Genomic DNA, 22,346 nt, shown 5'->3' on the forward strand with positions numbered 1-22,346 from the left:
GCACTACGGACATAGCATCCTAAATGCTTAACTGTGTTGGTATAGGGACTAACATGAAAATGTGACCTTGTGGGGTCATGTTGGAAAAAGTTACTTTTGGCTTTGAGGTAACGTTAAGGTTTATACACATTCAGAGTTTGTGGTTGGTGATTTGGTTACTTGGTTATGTGACCTCGTAGGGACATATCGCCAGTTCCCCTGAGAGAAAAAGGCCATTTCCAGAGTAGGGTTTAGGTTGAGGATTAACATTTATTTCACGGTTAGAAATGGGGTTATGGTTTTGGTAAAAGTTTAGAAATTAGTGTGTATGTGCTCCCATGTGTGTGTTAGACAATATGAACTACACATTGTATAGATTGCACGTGTCACTGCCACAGCTGTCACAGGTGAAATGGTTATAGGTATGTAACACAAACAGATGCATTGTACAGTCTCTTCATTGCCAAAACTTCAGTGGGCAGATTATTCTCCATTACACTCTAAACTTCAGTCTATTTTAGTGCAACAGATGGCGTCCTATAGCCTGCTTTCCATTATGCAGTAGATGATTACAGTTCCTTTAGCTCAGTGAGCTCACCGTTGTAAGTAAATGGATGTTTTCTATAAACCTCTATAAGCTCAGTCCTGCTATCCTAACTATGTTGCGGTGGATAGGTTCCGTTTTTCTCTCACTCTCTTTCAGTTAGTCTCTGTGGTTCTCGCTCAACAAATGACTGTTTTCTGTTAAAGCCACATCCTCTGCTGTTTGTGTCTTTTCTTGAGTGCCCACTGATGTTTTTTCACAGAAACACACAGGCGAGCACAAACACCCCCTCACACACATATACAGGCATGCAGACACCATTAGTGTCCCTGACCTTGTATAATATGTTCTCTCTCCCTCTCTCTCTCTCTCTGGCCTCCAGATGTCTCCCCAGTCCTACATCTCCCAGCAGTCTCTGATGGAGTCTCCTCTCTACTCTGCCTTGCAGCAGGTGAAGAGGAGCAGCCAAGCAGAAGCCCCCTGCCCCTTCCCTGGTCAGCAACCCCTTCAGGTGATTTTAGTTTTTTCATCTGTTTCAAAAGTTGAATCTGAAAAAGGCAACCCAATTCCAAAATGGCGGTTTCTTTTGGGTTTTAGCTTTTTAACCAAAAACAGACAACCTAATTCGTTTTTCGATAGCTCTTAAATTTTTTTATTTTTTTTAAATGCCCAGAGCAAACATATATATATATATATATATATATATATATAAAAATGTATATTTTTATAGTTCATGACACAAATAAATGATGGAACCATTTGTTTTGGTATTGCAGGTGCTGGACCTATGGGAGCAGTACTTAGACCCCACCACTGGCCGATGTTTCTACGTTAACACCGTCACCAGGGAGAGGTCCTGGAAACCCCCCCGCAGAGCTCGGCAACGCACCGTCATTTGGGTAACGCAACGCAGGGTGACATGTTTATAAGAAAGCAAACATTTTGTGGATCTGTCGATTTTTTTGTGAGTATCTCTTAATATTAGTGTTGCTGACAATGTAAAATGGTTGTTGAGTTCTTTCAAAGTAACACCCTCTTCCCTGCTTACAGTCTAGCCCAGCGCATCCACAGACACTTCCACGGCACAATAACCACTTGTCACTACCCATCCCGAGCACAGGCAATGGCAACATGCACATGGTAGGTCCATCCAGAGATGTTTTCTTAATTTCATACAGTGTCTGTCCCAGTATAGGGCTTTGAATACCAATGTCTATGCAAAGTGTTCAACTGCATTATTGATATTCATTAGATTTATTGTCATGGTGTGCCTGAGGAAAGGGAAGTGTTCTGAAGGTGAAGTGTTGTTTTGACTTTAAGTGTTGTCTTTTCAATTTGTTATCATCAGAGAATCTAAGCATTACACACATATGTACTTTTGGGTAAATACTTAACACAATGACACTTTTTGTATTTAGAAGGTTCTAGAAAAACATTTTGGAAGTGAATGGACAACGCATTAACCCAAATAAAATGTTTAGGTAGTAGTTCACTTAAATATATAAAGTCCTAGTCCCCAGTAGAACACAGGGTTAAATCAAATTTAAACTGTTTGGTACCCAGCCCCTCTGGGGTCCAATGGGCATTCACATTGGGTGCCATTACTCTGGCAAAACACTGCTTCTAACTTCACAGACAATATCATTAGTTATCATCAAATCATTACGTACACTGACATTTACATATGCACACATAGCTCTAGATAAGAGCATCTGTTAAGTCACATGGTCCTCAAAATGTTTTTGTGCCAGGTACCACTCTTGTGATTGCAAATTCATCATGTACTCCTAATCAGAACCCAACACGAGTTATTTAACTATAATGGCTTCAGAAGTGGGAGGTAATGACTTCTGTAGTGAGTGGCTGAATTAAACCGTCTTGGGAAGTAACATTTTATATACCCACCACTTGGCACTGTGGGGGTCCCTGGAAAAGAAAAGGTTGAAAACCCTAAGCTAACAAGGTTCTATCCTTGAGCAGGACAGTTAACCCTAAAAATGTAAATGGTTAAAATTCCAGCTTTTTTGAGGCTTAGTTAAAACATCGGTCTTTCCATTCTATATTAAGCCAGGTGAGTAGAAGCTGTAGAATCTAATTTAAATAAATAGAACATAATACATAATAGAATATTTGTCAAGAAGGTATTAATACTGGGACTATACAGATTTATTTAGTCCGGGACTAGGCTTAATCTGTGAAACTGGCCCTATAACATGTCTACATTGTGTCTGGGCCTCATTTAACGCCGACACCGACCTCTTGGCTAGTATTGCCATGGTGACAATTGCGATATGATCATGAGGAACTAGTATGACTCTGTAATGAAGTGATACTGCCGTTAGTGGTAGTCTTGTTATATTCTTGGTGTGATGTTGTTTGTTCGGGCACATGGCTTCCTGGTTTTGCAGTGTGAGGGTGATGGTGTGCATTGATACTGCTAGCTTCCTTATAGAAAGGGGAAGTTTGGGCTCCATCAGATAGAAGGACAAAGGTAGATTTTGGGTTGTGGTTGCTTGGTTCAGATGAAATATTGTGTCAGAAAACTGCAACGATTAACTGACGGCATTGCGTAGGCCTACGGGCTCAAATGGATTAAAGGGAACACGTCGCCTCCATTTGGTTTTTGTTTTCATCTGGACTGTTCGTAGGGATAGGAGCTGATGAACTTTTTTCCTGTAAGTACAGAGTACAATTTTTCCCAAGGTCATGTGTGATATTGACCAGACTAACGTGTGTTGTGTCATCAGTTAGAGCACTGGCTCATGTTAGTGCTGCCATCTTTAAGATGAGAAGGTAAGGTCCATGTGTATGTTTCACCTCACTGTAAACGAGCTGGCAAATATTTGTACTATTTTATGCATGAAAGTCTCTTCTGGCCAAATATATGGACTGCATAACTTCTTGAGCTATATCACTGCGATGACATCAAAATGGGACTTTCTAACATCTGATATGACCCCAAAATTACTTTCAACAAATGAAACAACGCCTCACTCCCACTCCTTTTCCCTGTTTGACATCACTCACTTGTAAGTAAGTGTTTTGTCCGCCTCATACCTTCTAAATACATGTTCTGTTATTCCTTGAGTTCCTTCTATGCATTCTGTATTAGGTCATGTTTTATGTTGGAAGAGAAAGTTTTGCAATCGCTAAAGGGGATTGTAAAAACTAGAAATCCTTGTGTGTGTGAGTGTGTGCATTGGATGTGTGAGTGTGTGCATTGGATGTGTGAGTGTGTGCATTGGATGTGTGAGTGTGTGCATTGGATGTGTGAGTGTGAGAATATGCCTGTGGGGTGTGTGGACACGTGTACTTGTGAGAGATGGAGAAAAATATGTAGAATACTGTAGCATGCCTCACTCTATAATGACTTGCATTAGACTGGTTTAAAGTATGCATTTATATTATTTACAATGAGGGATACTCTGTGCAGTTCCATATGGAATTGACATCTGCTAACTTTTCAATCTGAATCCAGTTTTTTATAGTGGTAATTGTGAAATATGATATTCAGTCATCTGACAAAACTGTGTATTCTGTATCCGTTTCAGTAGGTGTTGATTCATTTGTTGATCATTCTAGGTTTATGCTGTAGTTTAAATGAATGCAAAAGACAAATGGACTGTAAATGTAGGGAATTAGATTTTCCTTTTTCATCTATGTATGTATGTAAGTTCTGTTGTTTTGGTCTGCACTTATATTGTGCCTTCACTGAGGGCCCGAAGATCACGGCCTTCAAATATTGGTTTTCGGCCTTGTCCCTTGGGTACAGAGATTTAACCCTGGATTCTCGGAATTTCTTTATTATATTATATACCGTAGATGATGAGACACAAACTCTTTGCAATTTTATGTTGAGAAACGTTATTCTTAAATTTTTTTACTATTTGCTTACAGTCTTTCACTGAGTGGTGAACCCCTCCCCATTTTTACTTCTGAAAAACTCATCCTTTCTGGGATGCTCTTTTTATACCCAACCTACATTCCACAACTTTTCCAGTTTTTTGTTGCCCATGTCCCAGCTTTTTTTAAATGTGTTGCTGGCAACGATATAATTTTTCACTATCAACATTTGGTATTTTGTCTTTGTACTATTTTCTATTAATATAGGGTTTAAATTATTTGCACATCTTTGCATTCTGTTTTAATTTCCATTTTAAACAGTGTCCCAACTTTTTTGGAAACAGGGTTATATTAAGGAAAAAATTAAGAGACCACTGCATTTTCTTTCCTTTCCAAAAAATATGAAAAGGAAAGTTTTGAGTGAGGAACAAAAGGGCTGAAATGAAGAGATCATTGCAAATTGAACACTTCTGTTGCTCACTCAAAACTTTCCTTTTCAACTTTCAACAAACTCAATCCCCCACTGGGTCAATCTACAGAAGACAAGTCTTAATGAGTTTATCCATGTCAAACCTGGTACATAAGGCTGTGATCTGATGTTCAAGAATGGAAGCAGGAAGGGCCAAGCTCCCAAACAGATTATAGAATGTTAAAACCCTTCTTATTATGTTCAAATGTTTTTGGGAGCATTTGTGTTACAAAAGCAGCACGTCATCTTGTGATGTAACATGGCGTCATGCCTTTACAGTCAGGCAAGGATCAAGGCATGTGCCTCGTCCGTCTGAATCCTATTTTTTACATAGAAGATTAATTTGGCTCCGATACTAATCCCCCTCGGCCACGCATCATAGAAAATCGGTGCACATCAAGATGGGTATTTATTTGGCTCATTGCTGTGGCACAGTAGCAGTCCCTATGTAGTTCAGGTCATAAGTACTGTGTGCCCTTTATAATACAGTGGATATAAAAAGTCTACACACCCCTGTTAAAATGCCAGGTTCTTGTGATGTAAAAGAAGGAGACAAAGAATCATGTCAGAACTTTTTCCACATTTGACCTATAATGTGAATAATTCAATTGAATTTTTTTAAATGAAAAACTCACAGTAACCTAGTTGCATAAGTGTGCACACCATTAAGCTAATACTTTGTTGAAGCACCTTTTGATTTTATTGCAGCACTCAGTCTTTTTGGGTAGGAGCCTATTAACATGGCACATCTTGACGTGGCAATATTTGCCCACTCTTCTTTGCAAAAGCGCTCCAAATCTGTCAGATGCACAGCCCTCTTCAGATCACCCCACAGATGTTCGATTGGATTCAGGTCTGGGCTCTGGCAGAGCCATTCAAAAACGTTCATCTTCTTATGGGGAAGCCATGCTTTTGTGGATTAGGGTGTGTGCTTTGTGTCGTTGTCGTGCTGAAAGGTGAACCTTCTCTGCATCTTCAACTTGAAGGTTTTGTGCCAAAATTGCCTGGTATTTAGAACTGTTCATAATTCCCTCCACCCTGACTAATCCACCAGTTCCAGCTGAAGAAAAACAGCCCCAAAGCATGATGCTGCCACCACCATGCTTCGCTGTGGTTATGGAGTTCTTTGGGTGATGTGCCGTATTGATTTTGCGCCAAACATACCTTTTGGAATTATGGCCAAAAAGTTCAACCTTTGTTTCATCAGACCATAACACATTTTCCCTCGTGCTTTTGGGGGACTTGTTTTTGGAAACTTCAGCCAGGCTTGGATGTTTTTCTTTGCAAGAAAAGGCTTCCGTCTTGCCACCCTACCCCATAGCCCATTCATATAAAGAATACGGGAGATTGTTGTCACAAGTTCGCACAAGGCCACTATTTGCCAGAAATTCCTGCAGTTCCTTTAATGTTGCTTTAGGCCTCTTGGATCCTCCCTGACCAGTTTTCTTCTTGTCTTTTCATACATTTTGGAGGGACTGTTGTGCCGTATTTTCTCGACTTGATGATGACTGTCTTCACTGTGTTCCATGGTATATCTAATGCTTTGGAAATTATTTTGTACCCTTCTCCTGACTGATATCTTTCAACAATGAGATCCCTCTGATGCTTTGGAAGCTCTCTGCGGACCATGGCTTTTGCTCTGGGATGCAACTAAGAATATGTAAGGAATATCCTACTAGAACAGCAGAACTTTATTTGTGATTAATCAGAGTCACTTTAAATGATGGCAGGTGGGCAATGACTTCTATTTAACATGAGTTTGAATGTGATTGGTTAATTCTGAACACAGCCACATCCCCAGTTCTAAGAGGGTGTGCACACTTATGCAACCTGGTTATTGGTTTATAAGGTTATAAGGTTTTTATTTTTACATTTTTCCCCCTCGAAGATTTCAGTTTTTATTTTTATTGAATTGTTCACATTATAGGTCACATTAAAAGATTCCTCTTTGTCTCATTCTTTCACATCACAAAAACCTGGCATTTTCACAGGGGTGTGTAGACTTTTTATATCCACTGTACATGCTATTGTCCATTGCGTCAATCAATATGGGCTTTGTCTCAGGTGGACATTTCCATTACTTGTAAACAATATAAGCAACTCATATCTGTCATTTTATTGAGGGTTTGCAGAAGTTCATTTTTCTAGTACTTCTGTCCTGTCCCTTGGTTCCTCCATTTTGAGTGTCGTAATTTTCATTGTAAGATGTGTCTGTGGCAGCCGAGCAGTTTGCCAGAGCCTTTATTAGTAATGTAATTGTAAAAACGCTGCACATCTACAATGAATCCACACCCGTTGTTCTGTAGCCAGGATATATATCGTTGCTCTCATTTTCTGCCTCCAAAGATATTTCTTGTTTGAATGAGCTTCACCATACAATGAAGTTTCATTTGGGTAATGTATGGGATTTAATAAAATTTTCATCCACAGCTGAGTGTTAAATACTAATTGGAAAGATCTGTAATGGAACACTAAACACCAAGCCATTGTCAGAAGTCAGCCAAAAAACTGTAGTATTCTCTGGCTGCAATCCAGCTCTTCCAGTCAGTTACATGAATGTTAGTATGTTTGGAATGACGCAATTAATAAAATATCTTTAAAAATACATGCTGCCCCAAGAGGTGATATTGAAACAGTTAGCCAATCAGCTGGCTGCTACAAATAAGTTAAACTATATGGTGAGGTGCACCTTCTAACAGCCTTGTGCCTTTTCTCAGTGGTGAGGCTTAAAATAGGAACATGTTGAAATATGGGTCCAGAAAATATAATATTTTATTTAGATATGGGAAAGATGCTTCAACACTTGAACATTCATGGTAAATACTTTGAACATCTACAGTGGGGAGAAAAAGTATTTGATACACTGCCGATTTTGCAGGTTTTCCTGCTTACAAAGCATGTAGAGGTCTGTAATTTTTTATCATAGGTAAACTTCAACTGTGAGAGACGGAATCTAAAACAAAAATCCAGAAAATCACATTGTATGATTTTTAAATAAGGAATGTGCACTTTATTGCATGACACAAGTATTTGATCACCTACCAAACAGTAAGAATTCCGCCTCTCACAGACCTGTTAGTTTTTCTTTAAGAAGCCCTCCTGTTCTCCACTCATTACCTGTATTAACTGCACCTGTTTGAACTTGTTACCTGTATAAAAGACACCTGTCCACACACTCAATCAAACAGACTCCAACCTCTCCACAATGGCCAAGACCAGAGAGCTGTGTAAGGACATCAGGGATAAAATTGTAGACCTGCACAATGCTGGGATGGGCTACAGGGCAATAGGCAAGCAGCTTGGTGAGAAGGCAACAACTGTTGGCGCAATTATTAGAAAATGGAAGAAGTTCAAGATGACTGTCAATCTCCCTCGGTCTGGGAATCCTTGCAAGATCTCACCTCGTGGGGCATCAATGATCATGAAGAAGGTGAGGGATCAGCCCAGAACTACACGGCAGGACCTGGTCAATGACCTGAAGAGAGCTGGGACCACAGTCTCAAAGAAAACCATTAGTAACACACTACGCCGTCATGGATTAAAATCCTGCAGCAAGGTCCCCCTGCTCAAGCCAGCGCATGTCCAGGCCCGTCTGAAGTTGCCAATGACCATCTGGATGATCCAGAGGAAGAATGGGAGAAGGTCATGTGGTCTGATGAGACAAAAATAGAGCTTTTTGGTCTAAACTCCACTCGCCGTGTTTGGAGGAAGAAGGATGACTACAACCCCAAGAACACCATCCTAACCATGAAGCATGGAGGTGGAAACATCATTCTTTGGGGATGCTTTTCTGCAAAGGGGACAGGACGACTGCGCCGTATTGAGGGGAGGATGGATGGGGCCTTTTTTGGGGATTTTCTGGATTTCTATTTTAGATTTGTGATGGTAATTCCATCGATCGACACCCTTAAAGGAGTAAGAAACAGAGACAAAATTACCTTGGCACAATATTTATTAATTATTTGCAAATAAGAGAGACGCGTCAAACGCTTACCAACATAATCGTCCGAGGAGTCTCTGCCGTAAGAAATGAACAATCCGTATTTTTTTCAAATGTTAGAAGGGGTGTGGTAAGTTGTTTCCCATCTGTCTTGTGTAACATTTACCCAAAGGGCGGGCTGTCCCTCCACCTTTTCCTTCTCAACTCCTGAGGAGACACAATGTCTGGATAATCAACAGAGACACTAAAGGGTTATACAGATTTACGAGTAACCCTCTAATCCACCGGTGCTGGTCAAGGATGTCTCCTATTCAAACACCAGATCCCTCTCGGCATCTTTAACTGGTAACTCATTCATACATGTATAGGACGACCAAGAATACATCAGTTCAAGAATTTTCACAACAGATTCCGTCACTCACAGTTGAAAAGTACCTATGAAAAAATTACAGAATTCGGCAGTGTATCAAATACTTTACCCACTGTATGTTGTCATTTATGAGTGCTTTCTAAAATATGTTCCAATAACAAATAGAATTCAAGGCCAACGTTGGCTTTGTTAGTTTGTTGGTGACTTTAGTGAAGTTGAAGCTCTGTACTCACTCCACTAGACTGTCTCCATCTGTGATCAGTTCTACCAGCATCATGTCAACAGCCAACATGATAATTGTTTTGGATTGGTGCTTTCCTATGCAGTCGTGGGAATTACAGAAGGGGACTAAGCACACATCCCCCGAGGGGCCCCGGTGGCAGATATGTTGTTACCTACCCGGACCACTTCTGGACAAACTCTCAGGAAGTCCAGGATCCAGTTGCAGTGGGAGCAATTTCATCCCAGAGCTTAGTAATGAGCTTGGATGGTGTTTCAATGTTGAAAACTGGGCTGTTGTCGGTGATTTTCACCAAAGTATTTCTCTTGTCCAGGTGGGAGAAGGTGGTGGGGTGTGCATGCAAGACTGCATCGTCTGTGGATCTGTCAGGGTGAAGTGCAAATTGAAGTGGGTCCAGTGTGTATGGGATCAGGGTGTTGATGTGAGCTATGACCAACCTTTCAAAACATTGAATGGTTTCAGTTGTCAGTGCTACTGGATAATAGTCATTAAGATAGGTTGCCTTTCCATTCTTGGACACAGGGACTATGGTGGTCAGGCTGAAGGTGTTTGGTATTACGAATTGAGAAAGGCTTCAGGATAAGGCTTGAGGATCAGAATGGTTCATCGTCTGATCACGACATTCAGAACCATCAGAACATTTTGCAGACATACAATTGAAATTAAATTGAAGGAAATAGTCTTAAAAGAATATAGGTTCCCCGAGAGGAGATATGGAGACTGCTCATGCTTGTACACTGATCAGCCATAACATTATGACCACAAGTGAATAACACTGATAATCTCGTTATCATGGCACCTGTCAGTGGGTGGGATATATTAGGCAGCAAGTGAACATTCTGTCCTCAAAGTTGATGTGTTAGTAGCAGGTAAAATGGGCAAGCGTAAGGATCTGAGCGACTGTGTCAAGGGCCAAGTCGTGATGGTTAGACGACTGGGTCAGAGCATCTCCAAAACTGCAGCCTTTTGGGGTGTTCCTAGTCTGCAGTGGTCAGTACCTATCAAAAGTGGTCCAAGGGGGACCTACACATTATTAAGCAGGTAGTCATAATTTTATGGCTGAAAAGTGCTATCTTGCTCAGGCAACCAAGCTTCTGCATCTTTGCTCCAACTGCTGATGTGCAGCATTTAACAACCTTGTGCTATTCAGCGGTGGGGATGCTGTCGTTGAGGCACATTATCTCATGGTCGTGTAGAGACCAGGCAACTCACGACCCTGAACAGTGACCCAGAAGAAACAAATGACATCCACCACTGTCCCCAGGACGGCAGTGTTTCCTCAGGCCCGGAGTGTTTATGTTCTTCTTGTCTCTCCACAATGTGGACAGCACTTTTCTGACATTAATTTATCTCTTCTACGGCCTGGAGAAATAAAATATTTTAAATTTGCTGCTATGTCTATTTTTCCATTTTGATAAAATGTTCTGCTTCAAATCAATGCAACAATTAAAATGTCACCTCCTGTCAACCAAACGCCATGCATTACAGGTTAACATGAGTTCCTTTGATCCCATTTCTGATGACGAGATTTGTTAACTCACTGTGAAGGAAAAAAGACTGGATTCAAATTGAAAATTATACAGCATAAACATTATTAAATTGTGTTATTTATTTTCATTCGATCTTTAATAAATATTGCCATTGCATATTTTACATCCAATGTGGCCAATTATTTTGTTTGCTGATGGCGGAGGCTGTTCTTCAGCCCCAGGGAACTGGACACCTTACACACCAGAGGACCAACAACACTGGTAGCTGTCATACTTGCAGGTTTACTCTGTTCTTATTTGGGAAACACAAGGTGGCTCCTAAGTAATGATGCATCTGGTAAAATCATTGTAATGCTTAAGTTACGTTGTAACTTGCACAAAATGCCCCTAAGCTCTGTCGGGTCCTGGCTGTAATGTGTTGCATTATGGGAAATAGGCAGTGATGGCCAGTATTTATTGAGCACAGACTGTATTTGAAATACAATATGTCCTGTATTTCATCAAGGTACGTCTGAACTATAGTCTCATGTATTTTGTAACAAGATACTTTGAGACTTGTCTTTCGTGTATTATAAATACAAAAAAGAATTCTACACAGTTTAGTATTTTCTTTTATACCAACTTACATTCTTGTGTCCCCTTTTCACCCTTTTCACCCTATACCAGAAATAAGGAGAACATTAAATAGTGAAATTATAAAAGAAAAAATATTTTGTGTTAAATATTTTGTTTATGGTACACTGCTATTGAGTTTTCCCCATCTCTAGAAATAGGAATATATCAGGTGTGCCATTATGGTGTGTCACAGGAAATAGCAGCAGCCTTCTGTCTCTCAGACCGTCCATGTGAAGTGGAGCAGAACAAAGCTCATCAGAACAGAACAGAAATGGGCCAATGAAAACCTCTTACAAAACGCTCCACTGTTGGTTCACCAGCTGGCTCTTTGTCAACCGAGAATAACAGTCTTACCTAAAAGCCCTCATGCATTCTTTGTAGTTTTATTTTTAAATCATCACTACATGTCTAATAAATCATGTTGTGATTTTTTTATTAAGAGACGCGATAGGAGATTAGACTAAGTTCAGAACCGGAACAAAGAGCTACACACCTGTGTTTTTGCAAGCTTCAGAATATGCTGACACCTGTGAAATTGTGATGCATCTCAAGCACCAGAACTAATGCTGCTGGTTGTCCTATGGAACCTGTTGTATCATGACAGTTCTACTGTAGCATCTACAGCATGTTTGGGTAGTCTGTTCATGGAAAATGAGTTTTTTTGTCTTGCTGATGCCATGCCTAACCTTGTAGGCAGAGGCCAGGTGGCAGATGCTGAGGTATCTTGGTGGCAAGATTGAGGACCTCTCATCCCTCTGCTCTCAAGTGATATAACGCTGTTGTTCATTTAATTCTTCAATTTCTCTGTTCTCTCTTCTATTTTGTGAATCAACAAAGTATGTCAGATGATGCGATTCACTCCAGAATTAGGGGCCGTATTCACGAAACATCTTAAGGCTAAATAGCTCCTTGCTGATTTAGGAGTAACTCTTGTACAAAATGGGCGTCAGTCCTAACTTTAGGACTCATACATTTTTGGTCTAAGAGTATTTTACAAGGCATTTTAGCGCTAAAACCAGCTCGTAAATCTGTAAAAAGTTAGTAGTAGTCAAGAGGACTCTTAAGTCACTAAGACCAAGTCACCAACAATCCTAAAAGTGCTGCTGCCGGCAATTCGCCTCATAATCAGGTCGACTTTTTAGAAACATTTAATGATACTGAGCTTTTAAAAAGGTATCGGCTTAGGGATGCAGACACTTCACCACCAAGCAGAAACAACCCAATAACACCAGAGATCAAGGTTGTGACAACTCTACGCTCCTTGACCAGAGGGAAAATGCATCTATGCGGCGCAGACGAACCACGTATATCTCAATCATCTGTCAATAGAATATTACATCAAACAATAAATGCCCTCTTATTGTGTGACAAATCATTCGGTTTCCTCATGATGTTTGACGAGTACAAACAAACAAAGCCGACTTCATGGCCATAGTTCGACCACTCTGTGTAGTTGGTGATGGGGCACACAAATGATTGCACCATCCCAAGATGAACTAACAATGCATTTCTTTACGAGCTGCCAGACATAAGAGGCTGACAATTAGCTGAACATATCTTGACTAGTCAGTATATCATTCTTGGTTTCATGTTAAATCAGTGACACTTAGCCTACCTTTCTATTTGAATATCTTTATTTCAATACTGCAATGACACATTCTTCTACAGTATTGCTATGATGAATTCACTGACATCCTCCTTGTGGTAAGATAAAAAATGTTTTATGAATACGAACCCCCATTCAATTCAGGAGAGTTGGTACACCCTAATTTTGCCCAGCAAAGAAAAGGCACTCAGTGTAAAACAGTATTTCAGAAACAGTGGCAGAGGAAAACGTGGAAAAAGTGTATCAGGGCTACATTTACCGCAACATTTTTAAAGAATTATTATTAAATGGCAAAGTGTATTTATTTTTTTTTGTGACTGATTTGCTGTATGGTTCGTCACCTTGGGCACACTTTCTGTCCTTTTCATCCGAGTGCTGCTTCAGGATCTTCACGTGTCTTGACCAATCAAATTCACTGAAGTTGCAGGTCTAGCGGGCCGTGCACTCAGCTTAAGGCGCTCTCTCCACTGTTCTTCAGTAGCCTATTTATTCAGCAAGCGTGATAACATATCACTCCCGACAGACCGAAAACGATTACATAATTGTAGCAGCCTATACCTAAATATTAGTGCTGACAGCCTGAATTACATAGAAAAAAATAACTATTCTCTGATTAACTGTACTTACAGCAGCTGCATTCAAGTCTAACATACTGTAGCGACCCTGTGTTCATTTAAAGTTCTAAGTTGGTCAGTTATGCTTCATTAGGGGGTGGGGCCTGACAGTTAGGTGGGGCTGGTTTACCTGGTGGGACGTCCCGCAGTGAGGAGGGCATCTCTGGGGGACTTGGGGACAGCAGGGGCGGGTCCAGGGGTCTCAGGCCATAGCTTATATAAGGTGGGGTTTTGGGAAGCTCTCTCTCTCTCGTGGCTCCACTCCTGTGTGTGATAGAGGACCGTGACAGGTGTACTTGTCTTAGCTAGCTACAGATCTAAGAGGGTTTGTAAAGAACCTGTGTGTTAACAGGTATTGTTGGGCGTAGACAGTGGCCACACAGCTGTCTTGTTAGGGTTAATAAATTCTACCTGGCATTCTTTACCTCTGACTCCGGCTCCTGATTTAGCATCCCGACCAGGGGTGTTACAATACTTATAATGCTTATAATGACTACACATAATTATCCATTTATGTACTGTTTATAAAGCATTCGTTTATCATTACTAGCGCATTTGTTAATGTTAGTACTCTAGTCATCCTCTCAGAAGGTGTGTTTGCCAAAGACAAAACAGGACTCTAGATTTCTCTTATGTACAGTGGGGAGAACAAGTATTTGATACACTGCCGATTTTGCAGGTTTTCCTACTTACAAAGCATGCAGAGGTCTGTAATTTTTATCATAGGTACAATTCAACTGTGAGAGACGGAATCTAAAACAAAAATCTAGAAAATCACATTGTATGATTTTTAAATAAGGAATGTGCACTTTATTGCATGACACAAGTATTTGATCACCTACCAACCAGTAAGAATTCCGCCTCTTACAGACCTGTTAGTTTTTCTTTAAGAAGCCCTCCTGTTCTCCACTCATTACCTGTATTAACTGCACCTGTTTGAACTCGTTACCTGTATAAAAGACACCTGTCCACACACTCAATCAAACAGACTCCAACCTCTCCACAATGGCCAAGACCAGAGAGCTGTATAAGGACATCAGGGATAAAATTGTAGACCTGCACAATGCTGGGACGGGCTACAGGACAATAGGCAAGCAGCTTGGTGAGAAGGCAACAACTGTTGGCGCAATTATTAGAAAATGGAAGAAGTTCAAGATGACTGTCAATCTCCCTCGGTCTGGGAATCCTTGCAAGATCTCAGCTCGTGGGGCATCAGTGATCATGAGGAAGGTGAGGGATCAGTCCAGAACTACACGGCAGGACCTGGTCAATGACCTGAAGAGAGCTGGGACCACAGTCTCAACGAAAACCATTAGTAACACATTACGCCGTCATGGATTAAAATCCTGCAGAGCACATAAGGTCCCCTTGCTCAAGCCAGCGCATGTCCAGGCCCGTCTGAAGTTTGCCAATGACCATCTGGATGATCCAGAGGAAGAATGGGAGAAGGTAATGTGGTCTGATGAGACAAAAATAGAGCTTTTTGGTCTAAACTCCACTTGCCGTGTTTGGCGGAAGAAGAAGGATGAGTACAACCCCAAGAACACCATCCTAACCGTGAAGCATGGAGGCGGAAACATAATTCTTTGGGGATGCTTTTCTGCAACGGGGACAGGACGACTGCACCATATTGTGGGGAGGATGGATGGGGCCATGTATCGCGAGATCTTTGCCAACAACCTCCTTCCCTCAGTAAGTGCATTGAAGATGGGTCGTGGCTGGGTCTTCCAGCATGACAACGACCCGAAACACACAGCCAGGGCAACTAAGGAGTGGATCCGTAAGAAGCATCTCAAGGTTGTGGATTCTGAGTATTGATAATTCCCATATGAATGTACGTTTCATTGAAGGTGCATGTGTCTAGATGATGAGAACAACAGAAACCTCTCTGTTTAGATTATCTCTCTGTAACAGACACCTCTCTGTTCATCTCTCTGTAGGAATGTTTACGATGGCCATATGGCATGGGGGTTGACTTCTAAAGACATGGTCTTAGTTAGAAACGGCCTTAATGTATAGGCTAGCTGGTAACCAACATTACAGTGAGAAGGTAATGGAACGTTCACCGAATGACATCTGTGCTGCAATTTTCCAATAAACGTGAACGAACTTCTTCCTCGATTTGATACGGGTTCTACATTATTTGACCACTATACGAAACCGCCGATTTCTAACAAGGTCCTGGAGTGGCCTAGCCAGTCTCCAGACCTGAACCCAATAGAAAATCTTTGGAGGGAGCTGAAAGTCCGTATTGCCCGGCGACAGCCCAGAAACCTGATGGATCTGGAGAAGGTCTGTATGGAGGAGTGGGCCAAAATCCCTGCTGCAGTGTGTGCAAACCTGGTCAAGAACTACAGGAAACGTATGATCTCTGTAATTACGAAGGTTTCTGTACCAAATATTAAGTGGTGCATTTCTGATGTATCAAATACTTATATGCAATAAAATGCAAATAAATTACTTAAAAATGTGATTTTCTGGATTTCTGTTTTAGATTCCGTCACTCAGTCCGTCACTCACAGTCTAAATGCTTTTTAAGTGGGAAAACCTGCAAAATCAGCAGTGTATCAAATAATTGTTCTCCCCACTGTACTTATTAGATGTGCTTGCTAAAATATTTCTAGATAGTCTTAATATTGTTATTATTAATCATAGACATTTTTCCCATTTGCTCTTGAGCCTAAATAATAAAAGCTATCTAATGTCCATATATATAGCACTATTGCTATACAATGTTTTCGTTTTAAAATATTAGTTTAAAATGTGCATAACATGGGTTTCAATGAGAGCCACAGAGATACAGAAGAATACCTATTAAATGATCCTGCTTAACATAAACAAGAAGGCAAGGGCACCACATTTGCTTCAGGAAATATATTCTATTTTACAAACAATTTGTTTTCGAATTAAATTATTCATGACATGTTGAAAATGGATCCTTCCAAACCATTTACTAATAGTTAAGTGTTTTAAGGACCACATCTAACGTGTGGGCTATTTAGTTGATAAATAATGTAATAATGCTTTGAGTGCCCATTGTATTTTCTCACAAAGTGGAGGACATATCACTGAGCTTAAAACAGTTAGGTCTCCCAATAGCCCATAGAACATTTTAATGGGTTTTGTGGTATATTGTCATGTGTGATGCATGCCTTATTGCTTGAAAGTGGTTTTATGATATATACTGTGTCCATGTGATGCATGCAATATTGCTTTTTAAGGGGTTTTATGATATATACTGTGTCCATGTGATGCATGCATTATTGCTTTTTTGAGGGGTTTTATGATATACACTCACCTAAAGGATTATTAGGAACACCTGTTCAATTTCTCATTAATGCAATTATCTAATCAACAAATCACATGGCAGTTGCTTCAATGCATTTAGGGGTGTGGTCCTGGTCAAGACAATCTCCTGAACTCCAAACTGAATGTCAGAATGGGAAAGAAAGGTGATTTAAGCAATTTTGAGCGTGGCATGGTTGTTGGTGCCAGACGGGCCGGTCTGAGTATTTCACAATCTGCTCAGTTACTGGGATTTTCACGCACAACCATTTCTAGGGTTTACAAAGAATGGTGTGAAAAGGGAAAAACATCCATTATGCGGCAGTCCTGTGGGCGAAAATGCCTTGTTGATGCTAGAGGTCAGAGGAGAATGGGCCGACTGATTCAAGCTGATAGAAGAGCAACTTTGACTGAAATAACCACTCGTTACAACCGAGGTATGCAGCAAAGCATTTGTGAAGCCACAACACGCACAACCTTGAGGCGGATGGGCTACAACAGCAGAAGACCCCACTGGGTACCACTCATCTCCACTACAAATAGGAAAAAGAGGCCTACCTGAGCATTGTTTCTGACCATGTCCATCCCTTTATGACCACCATGTACCCATCCTCTGATGGCTACTTCCAGCAGGATAATGCACCATGTCACAAAGCTCGAATCATTTCAAATTGGTTTCTTGAACATGACAATGAGTTCACTGTACTGAAATGGCCCCCACAGTCACCAGATCTCAACCCAATAGAGCATCTTTGGGATGTTGGTGGAACAGGAGCTTCGTGCCCTAGATGTGCATCCCACAAATCTCCATCAACTGCAAGATGGTATCCTATCAATATGGGCCAATATTTCTAAAGAATGCTTTCAGCACCTTGTTGAATCAATGCCACATAGAATTTAGGCAGTTCTGAAGGCGAAAGGGGGTCAAACACAGTATAAGTATGGTGTTCCTATTAATCCTTTAGGTGAGTGTATACTGTGTTTATGTGATGCATGCATTATTGCTTTTAAGGGGTTTTATGATATATACTGTGTCCATCTGATGCATGCATTATTGCTTAAATATACTGTACCTGGAACGCTGGGACAAGGGAGGAGCCGGAAGCAGGCGCAGATGTAAGCAACGTATCTTATAAGGATGGGTTTCAAATGGCAACCATGCACAGCAGGCTAAGGAACCTGCTTAACAAAACTGGCATAACTAGGACTCCATATTCACAAAACCTTTTATCTTACCACTAGGAGGATTCCCAAACATTAATAACTGTTCCTAGCTAAGAGTTTCTTCTTAAAACCTATTTTTGTTGTGTTTGTGACCAACTGGCTAAGACCAACTTTTACTAAGGAATGGGGAGAAGTCTTAAGCTAAGAGAAAGGGCGGGGTTGACCCCGTTGCTATGGATGTGTTCCACGAAAAAGCCTACTTACTATGACCACAGTGATTGGATGTTTGGAGAGGGGTCTGTCAGTGAATTCATCATAGCAATACTGTAGAAGTATGTGTCAGGTTGCCATATTGAAATAAAGATATTAAAAATAAAAATGTAGGGTGTCACTGATTAAACATGAAACCAAGAATGATATACTGAATAGTCAAGATATTAATTAGTGTAATTATGTGTCCCATTTATAGCACCAACTACACCGGGTGTTCCAGCTATGGCCATGCATTTGGCTTTGTTTTTTTGTACTCGGCGAACATCATGAGGAAACCGAATGATCTGTCTCCATTCTACTGACAGATGACTGAGATATATGTGGTTCGTCTGCGCTGCGTAGATGCATTTTCCCTGTGGCCAAGTAGCGTAGAGTTGTCACAACCTTGATCTCTGGTGTTATTGGGTTGTTTCTGCTTGGTGGTGAAGTGACCCTGGCTAGCTCTAATATGATCATAATACCCTTGTGATTAAGATGTTACCTTTTTAAAAGCTCAGTATCATTAAATGTTTCTAAAAAGTCGACCTGATTATGAGGCGAATTGTCGGCAGCAGCCCTTTTAGGCTTGTTTATGACTTGGTTTTAGTAACTTAGGAGTCCTCTTGACAACTCCTAACTTTTCACAGATTTAGGACCTGGTTTTAGTGCTAAAATGCTTTGTGAAATTCTCTTAGGCCAAAGATTTAGGAGTCCTAAAGTTAGGACTGACACACCCATTTTTCTCCTAAATCAGCAGGTTAGGAGCTACTTTTAGTCTTGATACGTTTTGGAAAACAGCCCCAGATATAACAGAAAAACAAACTGGTACTTGCACTGGTCACAAACACAACAGAATTCCTAAACAATGTTACCTGACACTGAACACAAACCAAGGCAATTTAAGGACACTAACAACGACCAAGTGTGCATGATAAACCAGAGGGGTGTTGGGTTGAGCTGTCCAGGAAACAGAGAAGAGGATGATTGGGTGGCCGGGGGTCAGAAGGCCGGGGAGTTTGATCTCCGAAGCCAAGGAAGGGGCACTGAATAGGAGACAGGCATGACAGTACCCTCCACTACATAATTTCCTAATCTAATGTGTTTTACAGGGGTGGTCAATGTCTATAAACATTGATGTGGTTAAGTTGAGGTACTTAAAAATACAAAACAAACAATCTAAGTCAAACCTCTACTTGGTCTGCTGTTGTGTTTAGGTTTTAAGTAAAGGCTGGTTAAGTAAAGATTTGAGGTTTAAGATATGTTTAGGTAATAATTCCAGATGGTTTAGTAAGAGCCCAGCCTTGCCTGTAATGGAACAGCTTTTCAAGAGCTACTGTATTTAGGAACAAAAATGGAAGTTGAATGGATGAGAATCCTTTCGGTGATGTTTGGTTAACAGGTGGCCAATGGCTCAATGTTAGACACTGGGGTTGGGCTTGTATATTTTATACCCATCAAACAAGGTAGCCCAGTCTCCAGTTTTCTTTTTTTCTGTCTGATCCACACACGGTGTGAATGACCTGTCTCCTTTCTATGGATGTTTTGTCTGTGTCCTCTAGAGCATGCAGCGAGCAGTGTCATCAGAAACCATCAGTACACCAGATTTCGGGATGGGAGACAACGAGGTCCAGCGACGTCACTCGGCCTTCCATCAACACGGTTCAGAAGAGCTCAGCAGCACACGACCCAGGATACTGCCTGAAAATGGCCAGGTAGATCCACATGCACTCATACAGACGGCATCTTACTGCATGGTTGTAAGATGAACAACCTGCAGTACATCAGCAGTGTAAGCACTTTGACCATAGAGGAAAACCCAGGCACCCACATCCACCTGTCAGAGTACACCTAACACGTGTGCCCTTCCCATCCGTGTCAGAGTACACCTAACACGTGTGTCCTTCCCATCCGTGTCAGAGTATACCTAACACGTGTGTCCTTCCCATCCGTGTCAGAGTACACCTAACACGTGTGTCCTTCCCATCCGTGTCAGAGTACACCTAACACGTGTGTCCTTCCCATCCGTGTCAGAGTACACCTAACACGTGTGTCCTTCCCATCCGTGTCAGAGTACACCTAACACGTGTGTCCTTCCCATCCGTGTCAGAGTACACCTAACACGTGTGTCCTTCCCATCCGTGTCAGAGTACACCTAACACGTGTGTCCTTCCCATCCGTGTCAGAGTACACCTAACACGTGTGTCCTTCCCATCCGTGTCAGAGTACACCTAACACGTGTGTCCTTCCCATCCGTGTCAGAGTACACCTAACACGTGTGTCCTTCCCATCCGTGTCAGAGTACACCTAACACGTGTGTCCTTCCCATCCGTGTCAGAGTACACTTAACACGTGTGTCCTTCCCATCCGTGTCAGAGTACACCTAACACGTGTGTCCTTCCCATCCGTGTCAGAGTACACTTAACACGCGTGTCCTTCCCATCCGTGTCAGCAGTGCAGGGACTATGACAGTATCGTGGTGGATCCTCCTTCTCCGGCCAGCTCTCCAGACAGCAGTGACAGCTCCACACCGGTGAGACTCGCGTCCTTCTATCCCGTGTCTCCACAGTCCCTGATGTTCTTTCACTTACCAGATGTAGGATCTTAATTTGACCTAGTTTGTGGGATGTTCATTTGAGACAGTTTGGTACACCAGGTAAATAATGCCACAGCAACAGGAAATTCAAAAAGTGGAAATGATAAACATTTGGGAGGAGGTTTGGTCCAGTGGTAACACTCCATGCTTCAAATACTTACTGTACATGTCTCCCTGACAAAGAGCAGGGTTCAATCCCCAACACGAACTTTCACCACTATGTCTCCTCTCCACTGGTTTCCATATCATTCCATCTGTCAATCAAATTCTTGGAAAAACAATACAAAGAAAGTGACAACCTTTTTTCCTAATGTTCATTTTATTTCCCAGTTGAGTATTTACTGCTTCAGCATGGGTGTTCTGCTTCAACCCAATATTATTTGAACAAAACCTTTCCAATCTGACCCTTATACTGACAAAAGCCGTACTATAAATTCTCTGACTACAAATAGATACCTTGATATTCTTACAAGCTCGCTCATCAATGACAGAGTAAATAAATCCGCAAACGATCAAAACGAGGATCTAAACTCAACACTGTGAAATACTTTAGATACGGTTGCACCACTAAAAACAAAAGAAATACGCAACAAGAAACTTGCTCCCTGGTACACAGACAATACTAGAGCACTCAAGCAAGCCTCCAGAAAATTGGAGCGAAAGTGGTGCTCCACCAAGTTGGAAGTATTCAGACTAGCCTGGATAGACAGTACACTACAATACCGAAAAGCACTCACATCTGCTCAATCAGCTTATTTCTCCAACCTGATTGAGGCAAACAAAAAAAAAATAGAACATTTCTCTTTGATACAGTTGCAAAGTAAAAAAAAAAAAAAGCAACACTCAACAAGTCTTCACTTTAGCTGTAATGAATACATGAACTACTTTGATGAAAAGATCAACACCATTAGAAAACACATAACTGACTCCTCCTTAAATAGTTATGGTCCTCAAAATCTCAGTTGTCCTGAGAATGTCCTGAACCTCCCTAACCAGTTGTCAATGGGGACACTTGAATTTTTTGATCCCGTATCGCTCAACATATTCACTAAATTTATAATGAGTTCTAAACCCACAATTTGTAAGCTAGACCCGATTCCAACAAAATTACTTAAGGAGCTATTTCCTGTGCTAGGTCAGCCAATGCTGAACATAATAAATTGCTCCCTTTCCTCCGGATGCGTACCAAACTCCCAAAACATTTCGAAAATTAAGCCTCTTCTAAAAAATTATTATCTGGATCCCGACATATCAAACCTCCTGTTCCTCTCAAAAATCTTAGAAAAATGTGTTTCCCAACAACTGAATGCCTTCCTAAAGACAAATAACATTTATGAAATG

General features: G+C 41.1%; 1 protein-coding gene across 4 annotated transcripts in view; it reads left to right on the forward strand.

Annotated features, from left to right (window-relative positions):
- arhgap9 (Rho GTPase activating protein 9) overlaps window positions 1-22,346 on the forward strand; it is an 82,974-nt gene that overhangs the window by 45,291 nt on the left and 15,337 nt on the right. For all 4 annotated transcript variants that reach the window (XM_010900950.3, XM_010900951.3, XM_010900952.4 and 1 more), the window contains exons 6-10: window positions 906-1,034; window positions 1,300-1,422; window positions 1,574-1,663; window positions 19,972-20,124; window positions 20,865-20,942. In XM_010900950.3, coding sequence (XP_010899252.2) covers window positions 906-1,034; window positions 1,300-1,422; window positions 1,574-1,663; window positions 19,972-20,124; window positions 20,865-20,942 — 573 coding nt within the window. The remainder of the gene's footprint in view (window positions 1-905; window positions 1,035-1,299; window positions 1,423-1,573; window positions 1,664-19,971; window positions 20,125-20,864; window positions 20,943-22,346) is intronic.

Source organism: Esox lucius, chromosome 17, assembly GCF_011004845.1.
Source record: "Esox lucius isolate fEsoLuc1 chromosome 17, fEsoLuc1.pri, whole genome shotgun sequence".
NCBI classification, from domain to species: Eukaryota; Metazoa; Chordata; class Actinopteri; order Esociformes; family Esocidae; genus Esox; species Esox lucius.